Source organism: Epinephelus lanceolatus, chromosome 12 (assembly GCF_041903045.1).
Source record: "Epinephelus lanceolatus isolate andai-2023 chromosome 12, ASM4190304v1, whole genome shotgun sequence".
In the NCBI taxonomy this organism is placed as follows: domain Eukaryota; kingdom Metazoa; phylum Chordata; class Actinopteri; order Perciformes; family Serranidae; genus Epinephelus; species Epinephelus lanceolatus.
This window is the reverse complement of record NC_135745.1, coordinates 43,849,786-43,868,942: the sequence shown is the minus strand read 5'-3', so window position 1 is coordinate 43,868,942 and position 19,157 is coordinate 43,849,786. Positions and strand designations below refer to the sequence as shown.

The 19,157-nt window shown below is 40.2% G+C and overlaps 1 gene segment (V, D, J or C); it reads left to right on the top strand.

Moving 5' to 3' along the window:
- Positions 1–2,395: 2,395 nt before the first annotated feature.
- LOC144465140 (T cell receptor alpha variable 12-2-like) lies at positions 2,396–18,671 on the top strand. The segment is given in 3 exon segments: positions 2,396–2,399; positions 9,735–9,895; positions 18,468–18,671. Coding segments are annotated over 3 exon segments (369 nt in total).
- Positions 18,672–19,157: the final 486 nt, after the last annotated feature.

Below are 19,157 nucleotides of genomic sequence, written 5' to 3'. Positions count from 1 at the left end.
AAACACAGATTTTGTCAGTGGAAGCTGAAGTTCTGTTATTAGCATTTTGTTGATACGCACTGCAAGAACTGCTGCTGTAAGTTCCATTCTTGGGATAGTTACTTGTTTCAATGGTGCAACTCTTGTTTTTGCCATGACAAGGGCAACATGAACTTCATTGTCTTGATTGGTCTTCCTCAAGTATGACACAGTACCATATCCTGATTCACTTGCATTGCAAAAATGATGAAGGCTTGCTGATGTGATTTTGCCAAAATCCTGTGGCTTTAGACATCTGGGAAGTTTTCCATCTGTTGTAGTCCAGTCAGCCACTTCTGCCAAGCCTGATGAAAGTCCTCTGGAATTCGATCATCCCATCCGTATTTCAAATGACACAGTTTTTGCAGGATGTGTTTTGCAGTGAAGACAACTGGCGCCAAAAATCCCAGTGGGTCGTAAACTGAACTTACGGTGGAGAGAATTCCTCTTCATGTGGCTGTTTGGTTCTTGATGTTCACTTGGAACCTTAATGTATCCTCCTCCACGTTCCATTGCACTCCCAAAGCTCTTTCTACTGGTAAGTGCTCTTGATCTAGGTCGAGTTCTTTGATTTCTTTCGCTCTCTCTTCTTCAGGGATTGAACTCAGCACAGCTCGGCTGTTGCTTATCCATTTGGTTAAACGAAACCCACCTTGGGCACACAAGGTTTGAAGTTCTTGACACAGAGAAATACCTTCCATCTCGGATGACACAGACTTGACGCAATCATCTATGTAAAAATTGTTTTTCACAGTGTCGATGGCTTCTGCTGTGAACTTGTGTTTGTTGTCTTCAGCAGTCCTTTCAAGGCGTAGCTTGCACAACTTGGAGAAGGAGTTGCTCCAAACAAGTGAATTGTCATTCGATGTTCCACGAGGTTCTTGCTATAGTCGCCATTTGGTCACCACAGAAACTGAAAGAAGTTGCTGTCCTGCGGTGTGACTTTCACCTGGTAAAACATCCTCTCAATGTCTGCCATAAATGCTATTGGCTCCTGTCGAAAGCGAAGCAATACTCCCAAAAGAGTGTTAGTCAGATTTGGGCCTTGCAGGAGCTTGTCATTTAGTGATGTTCCCTGAAAACTGGCTGAACAGTCGAGGACAGCGCGAAGCTTGAGTTTCTTTGGATGTCTCACACCATGGTGTGGTAGATACCACACTTTGCCTTCCTCTTGTTGTAGCTGGTCATGTGGCACAATTTCTGCATGACCTTGTACGATTCCATTCTTGATGAAGTTACTGTATTCTTGGTGGAATTCAGGGTCTTTTTGGAACTTCTGTTTTAATGATAGTGCATGCTGCTCTGCAAGCTGGCGGTTGTTTGGCATTGTTATATCATTTCCTTTGAATGGAAGTTTTAGCTGGTAATGTCCGTTTTTTAGTTTTGCAGAGTTGGACATAAGTTCCAGGAACATATTGTCCTCTGTAGACATTTCTGTCTTCTCTTCATACTTTGTTTCTGGGAAGTCGTGATTATACTGCTGTACAAGGAGATCATTGAGGTTGACAATTGATATTCGATTACTGAAAACGTGGTTAGGACCTTTTGTGTCTGCAGCGTTCTCTTGTAAGAGACCATTAAGCACCCATCCAATTCTTGTGTCAACAGCATAGGGTCCTGTACCTTGGCTGTTGATGACATTCCACGGTTCCATTAGCTGGGGTATATCATTTCCAAACAGGAGTCCAATATCTGCATCGATATATGGCAGCTTAACCTCTTTTAGGTAGCTCCATTCTTTTATATCATCCTGATTAGGAATCTGTTCCCTCGTTACCGGGATCTTTTCTTGGGTGTACACATGTGGTAATTTAATGAAATCATCTCTTTCGATTCTTGACACTTCAAGTCCACTAACCATATTAATGTCAATCACCTTTTCCTGTCCCAGTGTTCGCAGCAGGATTCTACTGGGTGTAGCTTTAACGTGCAACATTTTTCTCAAGGTTTCCGTGCAGAAACTTCCAGTACTACCTGGGTCGAGAAAGGCATACGTTTTCAGTCTGTGGTTTGAATTTTCTAACTTGATCTGCACAGGAACGATTGCCAGCTTCTGTCGGTCTCCGGCCCCAGTATGGGCAGATCTTTCCATAGACACAAGGGCACTGCTAATTGATGTTTTCTCTTGCCTTGTGTTTTCATTCTCCTTTTCCTCAGTCCTTTCGATATGTAAGATGGTTGGATGCTTCTTTTGGCATGTTTTGCATGTCATTCTCTTTTTGCAGTTTTTACTCATATGACCTTTAGTTACACAATGAAAATATACTCCATTTTTCTTGAAAGTCTACCTTTTCAGTGTACTTCTTCATATTGAGCTCTTTGCATGTTTCTGTGTTGTGCTCTCCCTTACAGAAGAGACACATCTTGGCTGAGGGGGATGGGTAAGTACTGTAGTCTGGACATTCAACTCTTTCAGGTGTTCCTGCTACAGTGACAAAACTACTCTTGTGAGAGGGGCCTGAAAATGACTTATAATTTGTGCTTCTAGCTGGGAACTGCTTGTCTTTAGTTAGTCTTTCATCCTGGATATCTCCAAAGACTGGATCAGCAGCGATGTTGGCTTGTTTTTCGATGAAATCAACAAGTTGTTTAAACTTGACTCTTTTGTTGTGATGTTCATGATAATCATATGCTACAGACCTCCATCTCTCTTTAAGCTTGAATGGTAATTTCGAAACTACATCTCTGAGGTGGGAAGAGTTGTTCATATCCTCCAGGATCTCAATGTCCTCCATAGTGTTGCAGCATTCTCTCAAGAACAGAGCATAATCATGTAGGGCTTTGCCATCTTCCGATCTGATTGGAGCCCAGTGTAGAGCTTTTTGCTGATATGCAGAAGCTATCAAGATGTCGTTTCCGAAGTGCTTCTTTAGCAATCTTTGTGCTTCTTTGTACCCTCTTTCTGGGCTCATGTGCAGGCAGCTTCGTACTATAGCCTTTGGTTTACCATCTGTAAATTGCTCTAGGAAGAATAGTCAGTCACGGTCATTGTTTATTTCTTCTTTGATGCACTGTTCGAAAGCAATAATGAAAGTGATGAACTGTAAAGGGTCCCCTTTAAATACAGGAATCTCTCGGGATGGTAAGAGAGCATGTCTTTGTTCCTTTATTAGCATTTCTGTGATTTCATTTTGTTTCCCCATAATGTCCAATATGCCTTCACTCTGCTGTAGTCCTGATGGCATTCTTCTCCTTGATACTGGCTGGTTAACCTGCCTCTCATTCCTTTTCTGCACTGTACGTGGATGGCCACTAGGGACAGTGTTGCTAGCAGACTGCAAGGGATGGTGTGTCAGGGAGGCTGCATTCTCTTCCTCTTCATCATCATCATCATCATCGTATTCCTCTTCATCTTCATCATCATCACCATCCTCATCACCATCATCAGTAACATTCCCCTTCATCATCAACAAACTCAATCTTATTTGGAGGGACGTCTGACATTGACTTGAAATACTCTGGGACTATGGATGTTGACACAGGTTTAGATTCGGTGTCCTGAGAAGACAATACTTTTAGCTCTGCATTTGTAGCAGTGATTTCCACCTCCATTTCCAATGCCTCTTTTCGTGCTTTTATTTTTGCTTCTGCTTCATCGAGCTCTTGTTTCTCTTTAAGTGTAGCAGCTGCTTTCTTGGCTTCTGCTTGCAGGCAAAGGGAGGATATAGATGAGTTGGTTCTCACAGATCTTCTGCTACTCACACCAACTGAAACCATGTCATCACATTGCATGTGCCTTTGTAAATGTGAAGCTTGTTGTGTGGGTGTGGCAATAACAGGTGGAACCTTCTTCAACCATGATGTCACTTTGTCATAAAATTCTTCCACTTTCTGTGCCTTTGGAATATACCACTGCTCATGATCCTTTACTTTTTCTTCTTGTGAGAGTAATGTTTGTACACTGCGTTGAAGAGCCTTGAAGTCTGATGCAGTTCTATTAAAGGCATGAAATTGTTGGCTCATATGTTCTGCATTGCTGAAGTCTTGTAACATTGGTTCAATAACATTTATTTTGTTTGTGAGCTGTCCAAGTTTAGCGTTCGTTATCTTTTGTTTATTATCAAGTTTAGCTTCAAGGGCCTTCTCTATGAGTTTCCCATGTCTTTTTTCTTCAGCCACATTCAAATCTCCATTTTTTCCAGCTTTATTTGCAGTTTTTTCAACATCTGTTACCTTTTCAATTCCATGGTCAGACATATTGCAGTTTCTTAATTTTCACACACACGAGCTTTAAACTGAGCAGAGCAACATCCCATAATAAGCAGCACAGCACACAACAGCGACAGTAGAGCAGTACATTCAAACTGTGTTTTTATTTCTTTGCAGTGGAGCATCGATCATTCATCAATTAATGTCCGTTCATTTTCAAACATCCAATATTGAACTCGAATCCAATCCAGATGAGATTAGTCTTTTACTTATGTTAGGTCAATAGCTTTCTTTAACTTGGTGCTTAGCTAAAGCCTTTATGCCGTCAAGAGTTCCTTTACATGCTTCGAATTTTGTTTGTTATTGCACTTACTTGGTTTGTTGAAGTTGATTGTAGTCTGTCCGGTTGGTTATGTGTGGATTGTGTGAGCGTGTGCATGTATTGGCTCTGAGCTCTAACATGCATCAAATAAATCGAATGAACTAAAAAGTACAAATAAACAAACATACGCTAATATCACTCGACTGATTGATATCCAAAAAATAGCGTTTAATATTGTGTCAGTAAGTGTCAAGTATCAAAACAAAACAGAGCAGAGCAGAGCAGTAAAAGACTGTGTGCTCTCTCAGCATTCACTGTTTGTTGCACACCTGCATGCAACTAGTGACCTGATTATAAAGGCCTTTCGTTAATACCAGTGGTCAACACCAGATGGTGACATTTCTCATGTATTTAAATGAGTAACTAAAAATGGCTCCAACAGACAATATGTGATCATACATTTCATTAACATCCAGTAACTAAAGTAACTTGTTTATTACATGTGAAGTGCTGGTGTTCCAGATCTTTGTAAGATTAGGTGATAAAGGAATCACCAGAAGAAAAGAAAAGTCCAGCTGGTACAAAATGCTGCTCCCAGTCTGTTAACCAGGAGGAAGTGTAAGTGAGAGAAGTGAAAATACAGATCTAAGAGGAGACGGAGAGACTCAGGGAGGAGCTAAGATGTTACTGAACTATAGAAGAGAGAGAAACTTGTATATTCAACAGAGTTCAATACACAAACCATCAACATTACCTTTATTCAACATGCTGTCACTGCAGTATTGTGTCTTTTCTCTGCTGTTTCTTTACATTCTAACAGGTATGTTACATTCTGCATTTCAAAAAGATCACTGTCAACGTTTCTGAATGTCATTCACTTATGACTTTTACAACATGTTATAACAGAGTTATCTCTTCCTTTAGGTGTCAGCTGTGAAGAACTCACTCCAGTCAAGAATGAAGAGTACAGTTTAGAAGGCAGCACTGTTACTCTGTCCTACAGATACTCCAAACTGTCACCTGGTGATTATTTCTTCTGGTATCGACAATATCCAGGAAAACCACCAGAATTCCTCATCTCCCATTTAGGAAGTGGAACAAAAATAAGCAATCCAATTCCTGGACTGTCTTTTAAAGTGAGTGAGGGTAAAACCCAAATGGACCTGCAGATCTCCTCTGCTGCAGTGACAGACTCTGCTGTGTGCTACTGTGTGTAGTGTAAAGAGTTAATCCCTAATGAAGTAAAAGTGTTATACTGCATAAGTTGATTAAGAAACAAAAGCCACATAATCATCACATAATCATCATATAACCATGTTTTATGTATAAGGGCTTATAAAGCTGATTATAATGCATCTATATGTGTTAAAGCACTGTTATACATGTCAAAGTATTCACAATACGGAGTTATGAGCTGATATTGCATCCACACTAAAGAACACACATGTGATCTATCATGTTCTGTATAATGATAACACACACACACATTCAAATGTTTGTACTACCTGATGCACATTAAAGGTTCATACTGCATGAGAGCACATGAGAGCACAAGGGGCTGCATAAAGAAAGTCCCTAAAATTCACATGTTTTTTAAAAATAAAGTGAAAGCGAATCCAGAGCTAAGGGTGGAAGACTTGGGGAATTCCAGACTCAAAATGAAAGTGATACAGCAGTAAAAACGGGCCTGCTCGTGATTGGACAAAAAGAAAAAGGTTTCCACCAATAGATTTGGATTAGAGTGGGATGGATTAGCAGAAAGAGGTGGAGACTCTACCCAGTCTCAACCAGCATAAAAGCAGACGTGTTGAGAAGCGGTTTTCAGTCCAGCTCCGGGGCTTGACTCGATGAGTTGTATGTGTTGAAGCCTGTGAACACATTAAACTCGACTGCATCGGACTCTGCCTGTCTCCAGTGTTTTTTGAGTATACTTAGCTGAATCCAAGGTACCAGAACGACATCAGAGGACAACTGAGAAGCAACGTTGAGGACAAGGTCGGGAGCCTCTAGGCCCAATTCCAGGCACAGATTTTTACCACTTCATGTGCTGTGAGGCCCACAGTGACAGGAAACACCAAAACTCTGTACAAAAACATTATGAGCAATAATGTTTAGTTATTGTCTATGTAGTTCTCCCCTGTGTGTTTAATTTGGTCTCATCAGCCAGTATATATATATATGTGTTGCCCCAGTGTCTCATTCTGTTCGGTCTGTTAGTTGAGTTAACGACTACTTGTGTTAGCCTTATTTCTCAGTAGAGTTATATTTTGTAGACCTCTTTTGAGGGCCCTATAACTCTAATTCTGTTGTATCCAGTTATCTGCTCTGTGAAATTAATTTCTTGGGAAAATAAACCCACCTTTTAAGAACTGTCAACTTGTGCTTTATATGCTTTGACTGCTTGATCCACAACATTCTCATAAACAGGGTAATCATATGTAATAATGTGTCATTATATTTACTGTCAAATTTAACTTCACATTGGAAAATCACATATTATGAATCAGTTAACTTCATAAACTGGTTGGCATCATGGTTTTGATTTTGAAGTTCATGAAAGAGGTTTCTCTGTTGTTCTGTCAGGCTGTGATTTCTTGTGGTGTACCACAGGGTTCAATCCTAGGTCCTCTCGTTTTCTTTGTACATTTGTCTTTAGAATGAATTATTTCTAAATACAAGATTGATTCCCATAGTCTTACTGACAATATGTGATTATATATTCCATTAAAATCCAGTACCTATTGCAGCTGGTTTATTACAGATGCAGTGAAGGTGTTCCAGACCTTTCTATAAGTGACTGAGTCCTGAACTGAGATCTTTATACTTGCTCCTAAAATTCTTAAAACCAGTTGAAATCAAATCTTGCCCCGTTGATGTTAAGCTTACAGCTCATAGTCTGGGTAAAATATTTGAAGCTGAGATTGTCTTTCTTATTAGCTGATTTAAATTGTCTCCACTTTAGCAGCACAAACTAGGTCATTCCTCTATTTGCCTGAAACCCTGAAAAGGTGATGCATCCTTTAAATGATTGAAAAGAACTATATATTGTGTGAGTCTGTGGTTGTACAGTGACAGGAGCTGAGAAAGGAGACAGTCTAGCTTTCTCAGTTACACCCGGACCATTAATTGACCTCATCCAGTGTAATTAGTCATGTGCTTTTGTTGATCTAAAACAACAGAAGACTGAGTGCGGACAAAGAGAAAAATGAAAGTAATATGCCTCAGAGTAGAGTTATGTATTCTAATCATGGTCTGACCATCATTCATGGTCAGCTGTTGGAACTGGTTGTCAGATATCTGATCAAGGTTGAAGTTTGGGAGCGTTCAATGCAGTGATAATATTGTGATGGTAATGAGGCTTAAAATAAACTATCAGTGTTTTTCATAGACACAGAATAAATGGTTGTTTCCATGATGGTCTAAGGTGTGGTGGAGCAGAGAGGTGTTATCTGGTTTATTCGAGTTACAGAGCATCAGTTCTGACAGCTAGCTACTCCCAAACGGCACGAAAGTAGATGAAAAGACAGGCCACTAAGCACCACAGACAGGATTAACACATACACAGCACACACACTACTGATATTTTGGGGATATTATCAATATCCCATCACATCTCCTACTGATCAGATACATTTATTAATCAGAGCTCCCACAGAAGAACACATTACACAACTGAACAATTGTCTGTTAAAATCAGCATGGGAAAAGCTTAGAAACAGCTGATTCTACACACCTCTCCCTGCTAATTTTGACAGAGAATCATTAAAATCCTTCTCAGTGAAGGCCTACAGTACGCATACTTATCAAAGTGTCATCCACCACGTTCAGTAACAGTAAGATGTCACCATGTCTCAACCCAAGCATGAAGTGTAACTCAATCAAACTCTGTAAATGAGCCATGTTCCTCATTAAGACATGAGTCTCTCATTAAAACAATACATTATATCATCATGGTAGAATATAAAATCTTTTATGCAAAAACATAAGTGATCATAACATGGAACATCTTATGCTATAAAAAATTATTAACGTATAACAAGAGAAACAATATATTGTTATAAACATGAAAATATCTTTTTAAAACATGAAAAACATCTTGTTATAACAATTAAGTTTTAATGTTATTATGTAAGACGGATACACAAACTCACACACTAACAAATAAATAATGAAGCACTAAAGATGAAAAAGTCCAAGGGAATGTGTTGCTGTATTCAGCAGTGACAAATAATGAGGTGTTGTGAGATATTATCTACATGAGTAACACGTCATCATAATTCAGTGTGAAAGTAAATCCTCTTAAATGTAAGAGCTTAAATTCAACCCTGTATGTCAGTTATTACTGAGTAACTCTCTGACATATGCATAACCTCCTAAATATGTAACTATTTTAAACATGCAAACAACAGACTGAAGTAATGAATTGAATGTCTGAAAAATATGATCATTATACATAATAGAGTGTCATTATACTTACTGTTATATTTAATTCCATTCTTGGCAAATCAAATTATTTGAATCAAATATCTCCATAAACTGGTTGTCATCACAGACTCAGGTTTTGATTTTGTTCTGATCTTTATAAAAGAAGTTTCTCTGTAGTTCTGTCAGGCTGTGATTTCTTGTGGTGTACCACAGGGTTCAATCCTAGGTGCTCTCATTTTATATTTACCTGTTGCTTTTCGGTCAAATGATGTTAAAATAAAAAAAAAAAACCATCAATTGCCACTTTTTTTGTTGACAATGTTATGATACATATATTCCATTAATATGCTGTAACTATGGCAGCTGGTTTATCACAGTTAACATGCTGATATTCCAGAACTTTCGACAACTAAGTGATGAAGGAATCAACAGAAGAAAAGAAAATAACAAAAATCTTCCCACCTCCAGCTGGTACAAAATGCTGCTCCCAGTCTGTTAACCAGGAGGAAGTGTAAGTGAGAGAAGTGAAAATACAGATCTAAGAGGAGACGGAGAGACTCAGGGAGGAGCTAAGATGTTACTGAACTATAGAAAAGAGAGAAACTTGTATATTCAACAGAGTTCAATACACAAACCATCAACATTACCTTTATTCAACATGCTGTCACTGCAGTATTGTGTCTTTTCTCTGCTGTTTCTTTACATTCTAACAGGTATGTTACATTCTGCATTTCAAAAAGATCAGTGTCAACGTTTCTGAATGTCATTCACTTATTATGACTTTTACAACATGTTATAACAGAGTTATCTCTTCCTTTAGGTGTCAGCTGTGAAGAACTCACTCCAGTCAAGAATGAAGAGTACAGTTTAGAAGGCAGCACTGTTACTCTGTCCTATAGATACTCCAAACAAGCAACGAGCAGTGATTATTTCTTCTGGTATCGACAATATCCAGGAAAACCACCAGAGTTTTTCATGTATCATTCAGGGACTGGAGCAATATTAGATCAACGAATTCCTGGACTAACAATTAAAGTGGATCAAAACCTAATCAATATGAACATCTCCTCTGCTGCAGTGACAGACTCTGCTGTGTACTACTGTGCTGTGAGGCCCACAGTGACAGCAAAGCCACAGTCTCTGTACAAAAACACAAGCTGACACACTGACAAGCTGCTGGAAGCCTTTTTTCCACACTGTTGGACTCAACTTTTTACCTCCACTAGAGGGCCACATTATCAAGTAGGCGCTGCACTACTTCTGCACTGTGTTCAACCATTCAGTCAATAAGAAGTGCTGCTGTGAAGAGAACAATTCTCACACTGAATGTTGAACATCAGCTAGTTTCTCCTGTTGATTTAAACCTTGTTGTAGAGATGGAACATTGGCTGTGGATTATTCTTGCTGCTCTTTTCTTTGGTAAGATACAAACAACTACATGTTTACTCTCTCAACACTTTTCACAACTAACTGAGCTGTGAGTGCTTTTAATGTTCACCATACAGAAAAGCTAAACACATCATTTCTGTTGGCATCTAGTACCTTCTAAATAACTCCTTATATGGTTTAATGTGACATCAGACAGAAGGCAGTGAAAATACAGACTATTCTACATGTGTGTGTGTCTGACTCTCTGTCTAGGTAACTCTTTAAACCTACTGATTGTTCTCCTTTAATCAATCATCTTTATTGATTCATCTCTTCCTCTGCATGTTCTCTTCTTCCCCAGAGTGTAAAGGAGAAGACAGAGTGATCCAGCCAACAGGAGATGTCATCGCTACTGAAGGACACACAGTTACACTTGGCTGTACATTTGAGACCAGTGACCTAGGTCCACCTTTGCTCTGGTACAAACAGGATGGAAACAACAGCCCCAAATTCATCCTGAGCCGCATTAAAGGGGACGATGGGAACACACCAGACGAGTCCAGAGAGAGATTTTCATCCACACTGAATTCCACCTTCAGATCAGTTCCTCTGAAGATCCAGAAGCTTCAGCTGTCTGACTCTGCTGTGTACTACTGTGCTCTGCAGCCCACAGTGACAGGAAACACCAAAACTCTGTACAAAAACATTATGAGCAAAGACAACACAATACTCCACAACATCCACTAGAGGGAGTCACACACTGTTAGACTTCAGTAGTTTGTGATGATGCAGTTTAGATTCTTTGGAGTGGTGATACGAACAGAAAATAAAGCACTAAAGATTAAACAGTCTGAGGGAATGTGTTGTTGTTTTCAACACTAACTGATGATAATTATGTGTGTTGTGGGATAATATTTCCACTGGAAGTGTATATTTCATTTTTAAAAATGTGGTTATCATATGTCACAGTGTGTCACTATATTTACTGTTATATTTAGCTCCATCACTGACAACTGAAACATTTTGAATCAAATATCTCCATAAACTGGTTGTCATCACAGACTGAGGTTTTGATTTTGTTCTGATCTTTATAAAATAAGTTTCTCTGTTGTTCTGTAAGGCTGTGATTTCTTGTGGTGTACCATACGGTTCAATTCAATCAATTTCAATTTTATTTATAAAGCCCAATATCACAAATCACAATTTGCCTCACAGGGCTTTACAGCATACGACATCCTTCTGTCCTTTGGACCCTCACAGCTGATCAGGAAAAACTCCCCAAAAAACCCTTTAACGGGGAAAAAAATCGGTAGAAACCTCAGGAAGAGCAACTGAGGAGGGATCCCTCTTCCAGGACGGACAGACGTGCAATAGATGTCGTACAGAACAGATCAGCATAATAAATTAACAGTAATCCGTATGACACAATGAGACAGAGAGAGAGAGAGAGAGAGAGATGCAGGACAGACGGTAATGACAGTAGCTTACAACAACATTAATGAAAGTAATAATATTATAATTAATAATAATATATTAATATCTGGCAGTATACATGTGTGACAATAATCATATGTGTATAATAACAGTAGAAGTATGACTAATGACTAATGATGGCAGCAGCAGCAGGAGGCATCTGGCAGGACCACGGCAGCAGCACAACCACACACATCACGCTGTCCAGGCACCGCTGTGATATGAGTTAATCTGAGAGACAGTGGAGCACAAAGGCTCCGGAGAAGAAGCCGAGTTAGTGACATCCAGAATGGCTGAGTTAGCAAGATGCAGTAATAGAATACGAGAGAGAGAGACAGAAGGAGAGAAGGTGCCCGGTGTATTATAGGGGGGTCCTCTGGCAGACTAGGCCTAAGTCAGCTTAACTAGGGGCTGGTACAGGGCAAGCCTGAGCCAGCCCTAACTATAAGCTTTATCAAAGAGGAAAGTCTTAAGTCTAGTCTTAAATGTGGAGACGGTGTCTGCCTCCCGGACCGTAACAGGAAGATGATTCCACAGGAGAGGAGCCTGATAGCTGAAGGCTCTGGCTCCTGATCTACAGTACAGGCCAAAAGTTTGGAAACACCTTCTCATTCAATGCGTTTTCTTTATTTTCATGACTATTTACATTGTAGATTCTCACTGAAGGCATCAAAACTATGAATGAACACATGTGGAGTTATGTACTTAACAAAAAAAGGGGAAATAACTGAAAACATGTTTTATATTCTAGTTTCTTCAAAATAGCCACCCTTTGCTCTGATTACTGCTTTGCACACTCTTGGCATTCTCTCCATGAGCTTCAAGAGGTAGTCACCTGAAATGGTTTTCCAACAGTCTTGAAGGAGTTCCCAGAGGTGTTTAGCACTTGTTGGCCCCTTTGCCTTCACTCTGCGGTCCAGCTCACCCCAAACCATCTGGATTGGGTTCAGGTCCGGTGACTGTGGAGGCCAGGTCATCTGCCGCAGCACTCCATCACTCTCCTTCTTGGTCAAATAGCCCTTACACAGCCTGGAGGTGTGTTTGGGGTCATTGTCCTGTTGAAAAATAAATGATCGTCCAACTAAACGCAAACCGGATGGGATGGCATGTCGCTGCAGGATGCTGTGGTAGCCATGCTGGTTCAGTGTGCCTTCAATTTTGAATAAATCCCCAACAGTGTCACCAGCAAAACACCCCCACACCATCACACCTCCTCCTCCATGCTTCACAGTGGGAACCAGGCATGTGGAATCCATCCGTTCACCTTTTCTGCGTCTCACAAAGACACGGCGGTTGGAACCAAAGATCTCAAATTTGGACTCATCAGACCAAAGCACAGATTTCCACTGGTCTAATGTCCATTCCTTGTGTTTCTTGGCCCAAACAAATCTCTTCTGCTTGTTGCCTCTCCTTAGCAGTGGTTTCCTAGCAGCTATTTGACCATGAAGGCCTGATTGGTGCAGTCTCCTCTTAACAGTTGTTCTAGAGATGGGTCTGCTGCTAGAACTCTGTGTGGCATTCATCTGGTCTCTGATCTGAGCTGCTGTTAACTTGCGATTTCTGAGGCTGGTGACTCGGATGAACTTATCCTCAGAAGCAGAGGTGACTCTTGGTCTTCCTTTCCTGGGTCGGACCTCATGTGTGCCAGTTTCGTTGTAGCGTTTGGTGGTTTTTGCGACTCCACTTGAGGACACATTTAAAGTTTTTGCAATTTTCCGGACTGACTGACCTTCATTTCTTAAAGTAATGACGGCCACTCGTTTTTCTTTAGTTAGCTGATTGGTTCTTGCCATAATATGAATTTTAACAGTTGTCCAATAGGGCTGTCGGCTGTGTATTAACCTGACTTCTGCACAACACAACTGATGGTCCCAACCCCATTGATAAAGCAAGAAATTCCACTAATTAACCCTGATAAGGCACACCTGTGAAGTGGAAACCATTTCAGGTGACTACCTCTTGAAGCTCATGGAGAGAATGCCAAGAGTGTGCAAAGCAGTAATCAGAGCAAAGGGTGGCTATTTTGAAGAAACTAGAATATAAAACATGTTTTCAGTTATTTCCCCTTTTTTTGTTAAGTACATAACTCCACATGTGTTCATTCATAGTTTTGATGCCTTCAGTGAGAATCTACAATGGAAATAGAAATGAAAATAAAGAAAACGCATTGAATGAGAAGGTGTGTCCAAACTTTTGGCCTGTACTGTACTTTTGGAGACTTTAGGGACCACGAGTAACCCTGCGTTCTCAGAGTGCAGTGTTCTGGTGGGATAATATGGCACTATGAGCTCACTAAGATATGACAGAGCTTGACCATTTAGAGCTTTATAAGTTAACAGTAGGATTTTAAATTCAATTCTGGATTTTACAGGGAGCCAGTGCAGAGAAGCTAAAACAGGAGAAATATGATCTTGTTTCTTAGTTCCTGTTAGTACACGAGCTGCTGCATTCTGAATTAGCTGGAGAGTTTTTAAGGACTTACTAGAGCTACCTGATAATAGAGAGTTACAGTAATCCAGCCTTGAGGTAACAAAAGCGTGGACCAATTTTTCTGCATCTTTTCGGGTCAGGATAGGCCTAATTTTCGCAATATTACGCAGATGAAAAAATGCAGTCCGTGAGGTTTGTTTTAAATGAGAGTTAAAAGACAAATCTTGATCAAATGTTACTCCGAGGTTTCTTACGGTAGTGCTAGAGGCCAGAGCAATGCCATCTAGAGAAACTGTCATCAGATAAAGAGTCTCTGAGTTGTTTGGGGCCAAGAACAATAACTTCAGTTTTGTCTGAATTTAACATCAGGAAATTGGTGCTCATCCAGGTTTTTATGTCTTTAAGGCAGTTATGGAGTTTAGTTAATTGATTACTTTCTTCTGGCTTCATCGATAAATACAATTGTGTATCATCCGCATAACAATGGAAATTTACAGAGTGATTTCTAATGATGTTACCTAAAGGAAGCATATATAGAGAAAATAGGATTGGTCCGAGCACAGAACCTTGCGGAACTCCAAAACAAACTTTAGTACGTAAGGATGATTCATTATGAACATGAACTTACTGAAAACGATCAGATAAATAAGATTTCAACCAGCTTAGTGCAGAACCTTTTAGGCCAATTAAGTGTTCCAGTCTCTGCAGTAGAATTTGATGGTCAATAGTGTCAAACGCCGCACTAAGATCTAATAAAACAAGTACAGAGACGAGTCCTTTGTCTGAAGCAATCAGAAGGTCATTTGTAATTTTAACTAGTGCTGTCTCAGTGCTATGATGCACTCTAAACCCTGACTGAAATTCCTCAAATAAATTATTATCATGGAGAAAATCACACAGCTGGTCTGCGACTACTTTCTCAAGGATCTTTGACATAAAGGGAAGATTAGATATTGGTCTATAGTTGGCTAACACCTCTGGATCCAGGGTGGGCTTTTTTTTTTAGGAGAGGTTTAATTACAGCTACCTTAAAAGATTGTGGTACATAGCCTGTTAATAAGGATATATTGATCATATCTGAGTGCTAACTAAAGGTAAGACCTCCTTAAGTAGCCTAGTTGGGATGGGGTCTAAGTTCAATCCTAGGTCCTCTCATTTTATATTTACCTGTTGCTTTTGAAGAAAATTATGTTGAAACAAAACATTAATTTCATTATACATTTCATTAATATTGAGTAACGATGGAAACTTGTTCATTACATGGTGTGCAAGATCTCTGTAAGATTGGGTGATAAAGGAATCACAAGAAGAAATGAAAAGTCCAGCTGGTACAAAATGCTGCTCCCAGTCTGTTAACCAGGAGGAAGTGTAAGTGAGAGAAGTGAAAATACAGCTCTAAGAGGAGACGGAGAGACTCAGGGAGGAGCTAAGATGTTACTGAACTATAGAAGAGAGAGAAACTTGTATATTCAACAGAGTTCAATACACAAACCATCAACATTACCTTTATTCAACATGCTGTCACTGCAGTATTGTGTCTTTTCTCTGCTGTTTCTTTACATTCTAACAGGTATGTTACATTCTGCATTTCAAAAAGATCAGTGTCAACGTTTCTGAATGTGGTTCACTTATTATGACTTTTACAACATGTTATAACAGAGTTATCTCTTCCTTTAGGTGTCAGCTGTGAAGAACTCACTCCAGTCAAGAATGAAGAGTACAGTTTAGAAGGCAGCACTGTTACTCTGTCCTACAGATACTCCAAACAAGCAGCTGGTGATTATTTCTACTGGTATCGACAATATCCAGGAAAACCACCAGAGTTCATCATCTCACACTCTGCTTCAGGAACAGAAGGAAATAAACAAATCCCCAGACTGACGATTAAAGTGGAGGGCGAACAAATCAATATGAACATCTCCTCTGCTGCAGTGACAGACTCTGCTGTGTACTACTGTGCTGTGAGGCCCACAGTGGCAGCAAACACCAAAACTCTGTACAAAAACATTATGAGCAAAAACAACACAATACTCCACAACATCCACTAGAGGGAGTCACACACTGTTAGACTTCAGTAGTTTGTGATGATGCAGTTTAGATGATTTGTAGTGGTGATAAAAACAACACAAAATAAAGCACTAAAGATTAAACAGTCTGAGGGAATGTGTTGTTGTTTTCAGCACTAACTGATGATAATTATGTGTGTTGAGGGATAATATTTACATTCGCAATAAATCATTATCATTGATTGTGTCAGCAAATCCCCTTAAATCTTATAGAAGTCAGTTATTTATGAGTAATGCTCTTACATATGAACAACTGTGTAATTATGAGACTCTGAGTGTATATTTCATTTTTGAAAAATGTGATTATCATATGTCACAGTGTTTCACTATGTTTCCAAAACACAGGACAAGATGTAAACAGTCCTTTAAGTGCGAGCACGTACGCAAAGAATACACTTGACAATGTTGACACAGTGGAGTTTTCCGGTGGGCTCTCTCCTGTGGAGGGTGATCCAGGGTACACATCTTCAGATCTCATTGGGTGTTTCGGCCATTAATACTAGACACCCTTGGCTGAGGAAGGCCCCACGGGGGTGATCAAGTCCCCACAGTGTGTCTCCCAGATCACTCTCTCAACCGGGGGCCCAGCAGGAGTCTTGCCTCTTCATCCACAGCCACTGACTGCTTCTCTCAGCTGCCTCTGACACTGCCTTAATAGCTTGGCGCAAGCTCTGGCCTTTGATTCCCAGATCTCTTAGTCGCCTGATGGTAGATGCTGCCACGAACCCTCTGCACCCCACCTCCACCGGATGGACTTCAGTGCTCCAGCCACGATGTTGTGCTTCAGCAGCTAGCTCAGCATAGTGTAGCCGTTTCCGCTCATAAGCTTCATCCACTGAGTCCTCCCAGGGTACAGTGAGTTCAATGATGAAGACCTTCTTCAGAGATGGGGACCAGAGTACCATGTCAGGTCTGAGGGTAGTGGTTGCTATCTCTGGAGGAAAAGCAAGCTGCCGGCCAACGTCCACTAGCATCTTCCAGTTGCAGGCTGCTCGAAGCTGGTCATGCTCCAAGGGTGTGGGGCTGCTCCTGGCTACTTTTGCCCCCTCACCGACAAACGTGACCTGCGGGGGTTTAAGTGGTGCTGATGGTAAGGAGTTGGAAGCGGTTTGTTTATTTTCCAGGTGGAGGCAAGGCTCTTAAGGACTTGGTTATGATGCCAGGTGTAACGTCCCTGAGTGAGGCTGACTTTACACCCTGTCAATATGTGTTTGAGGGAAGCTGGTCTGGAGCAGAGGGCACATTCTGGATCTTCACTAAACCACTGATGAAGATTGCTAGGTGTTGGAAGGACATCATACGTAGCTCTGATGATAAAGCTGAGTCGCTTCGCTTCCATGCTCCACAAATCGCTCCAGCTGAACCTCCTTCTCTCCACACTCTCCCATTGTGTCCACTGTCACTGTTTACTGAGGGAAACTGCCTTGGCCCACCTTGTTACTGTAGCTCCATCACTGACAACTGAAACATTTTGAATCAAGTATCTTCATAAACTGGTTGTCATCACAGACTCAGGAAGTTTCTCTGTTGTTCTGTAAGGCTGTGATTTCTTGTGGTGTACCACAGGGTTCAATCCTAGGTCCTCTCATTTTATATTTACCTGTTGCTTTTGGAGAAAATTATGTTAAAAGAAAACATTAATTTCCATTGGTTGGCTGACAATATGTGATTATAATTCATTAACATCCAGTAAGTATGGTAACTTGTTTATTACATGTGAAGTGCTGGTGTCCCAGATCTTTGTAAGATTAGGTGATAAAGGAATCACCAGATGAAAACAAAAGTCCAACTAGTACAAAATGCTGCTCCCAGTCTGTTAACCAGGAGGAAGTGTAAGTGAGAGAAGTGAAAATACAGATCTAAGAGGAGACGGAGAGACTCAGGGAGGAGCTAAGATGTTACTGAACTATAGAAGAGAGAGAAACTTGTATATTCAACAGAGTTCAATACACAAACCATCAACATTACCTTTATTCAACATGCTGTCACTGCAGTATTGTGTCTTTTCTCTGCTGTTTCTTTACATTCTAACAGGTATGTTACATTCTGCATTTCAAAAAGATCACTGTCAACGTTTCTGAATGTGATTCACTTATTATGACTTTTACAACATGTTATGTCCTCTGTCCTACAGATACTCCAAAAGTGCTGATATGAATGATTATTTTTTCTGGTATCGACAATATCCAGGAAAACCACCAGAGTTCATCATGTTAATTTCAGGGATGAACATTACAAGAACAGCAGAATCTCTGAAATCAGACACAAGGTTCTTTACTGAACTAACTGAAGAAAAACGTCGTGTGGACCTGCAGATCTCCTCTGCTGCAGTGACAGACTCTGCTGTGTACTACTGTGCTGTGAGGCCCACAGTGACAGGAAACACCAAAACTCTGTACGAAAACCTTTGGATCCACTAGAGGGAGTCACACACTGATAAACTTCAACTGTTTGTGATGATACAGTCAATAAACAACAGGAAATAAAGCACTGAAGATGAAACACAGAAGGAAGGAAAGTTTCATACAACACAAAGCAAAATGATAATGAGGTGTGACAGTAAATCCTGTGACATCTAACAGAGCTCAAATTCAGCTCTGTAGGTCAGAACTTTTCATGACGAACTCTCACAGATATTTATAACTGCCATAATTTGAAACTACTTTAAGAATGTTAATACTCATTTTACACTGTTATGAGAACAATCTTGCATATCCCAAGTAACACGCTCATCACATTATATTGTTGTCCTATTTTACTCCACAAATAAGAGATCATACATTTTGAATCACTTTACTTCATAAACAGGTTGTCATCACAGACTAAGGTTTTGATTTGGTCTGATCTTTATCAAAGAAGTTTCTCTGTTGTTCTCTCAGGCTGTGATTTCTCATGGTGTACCACAG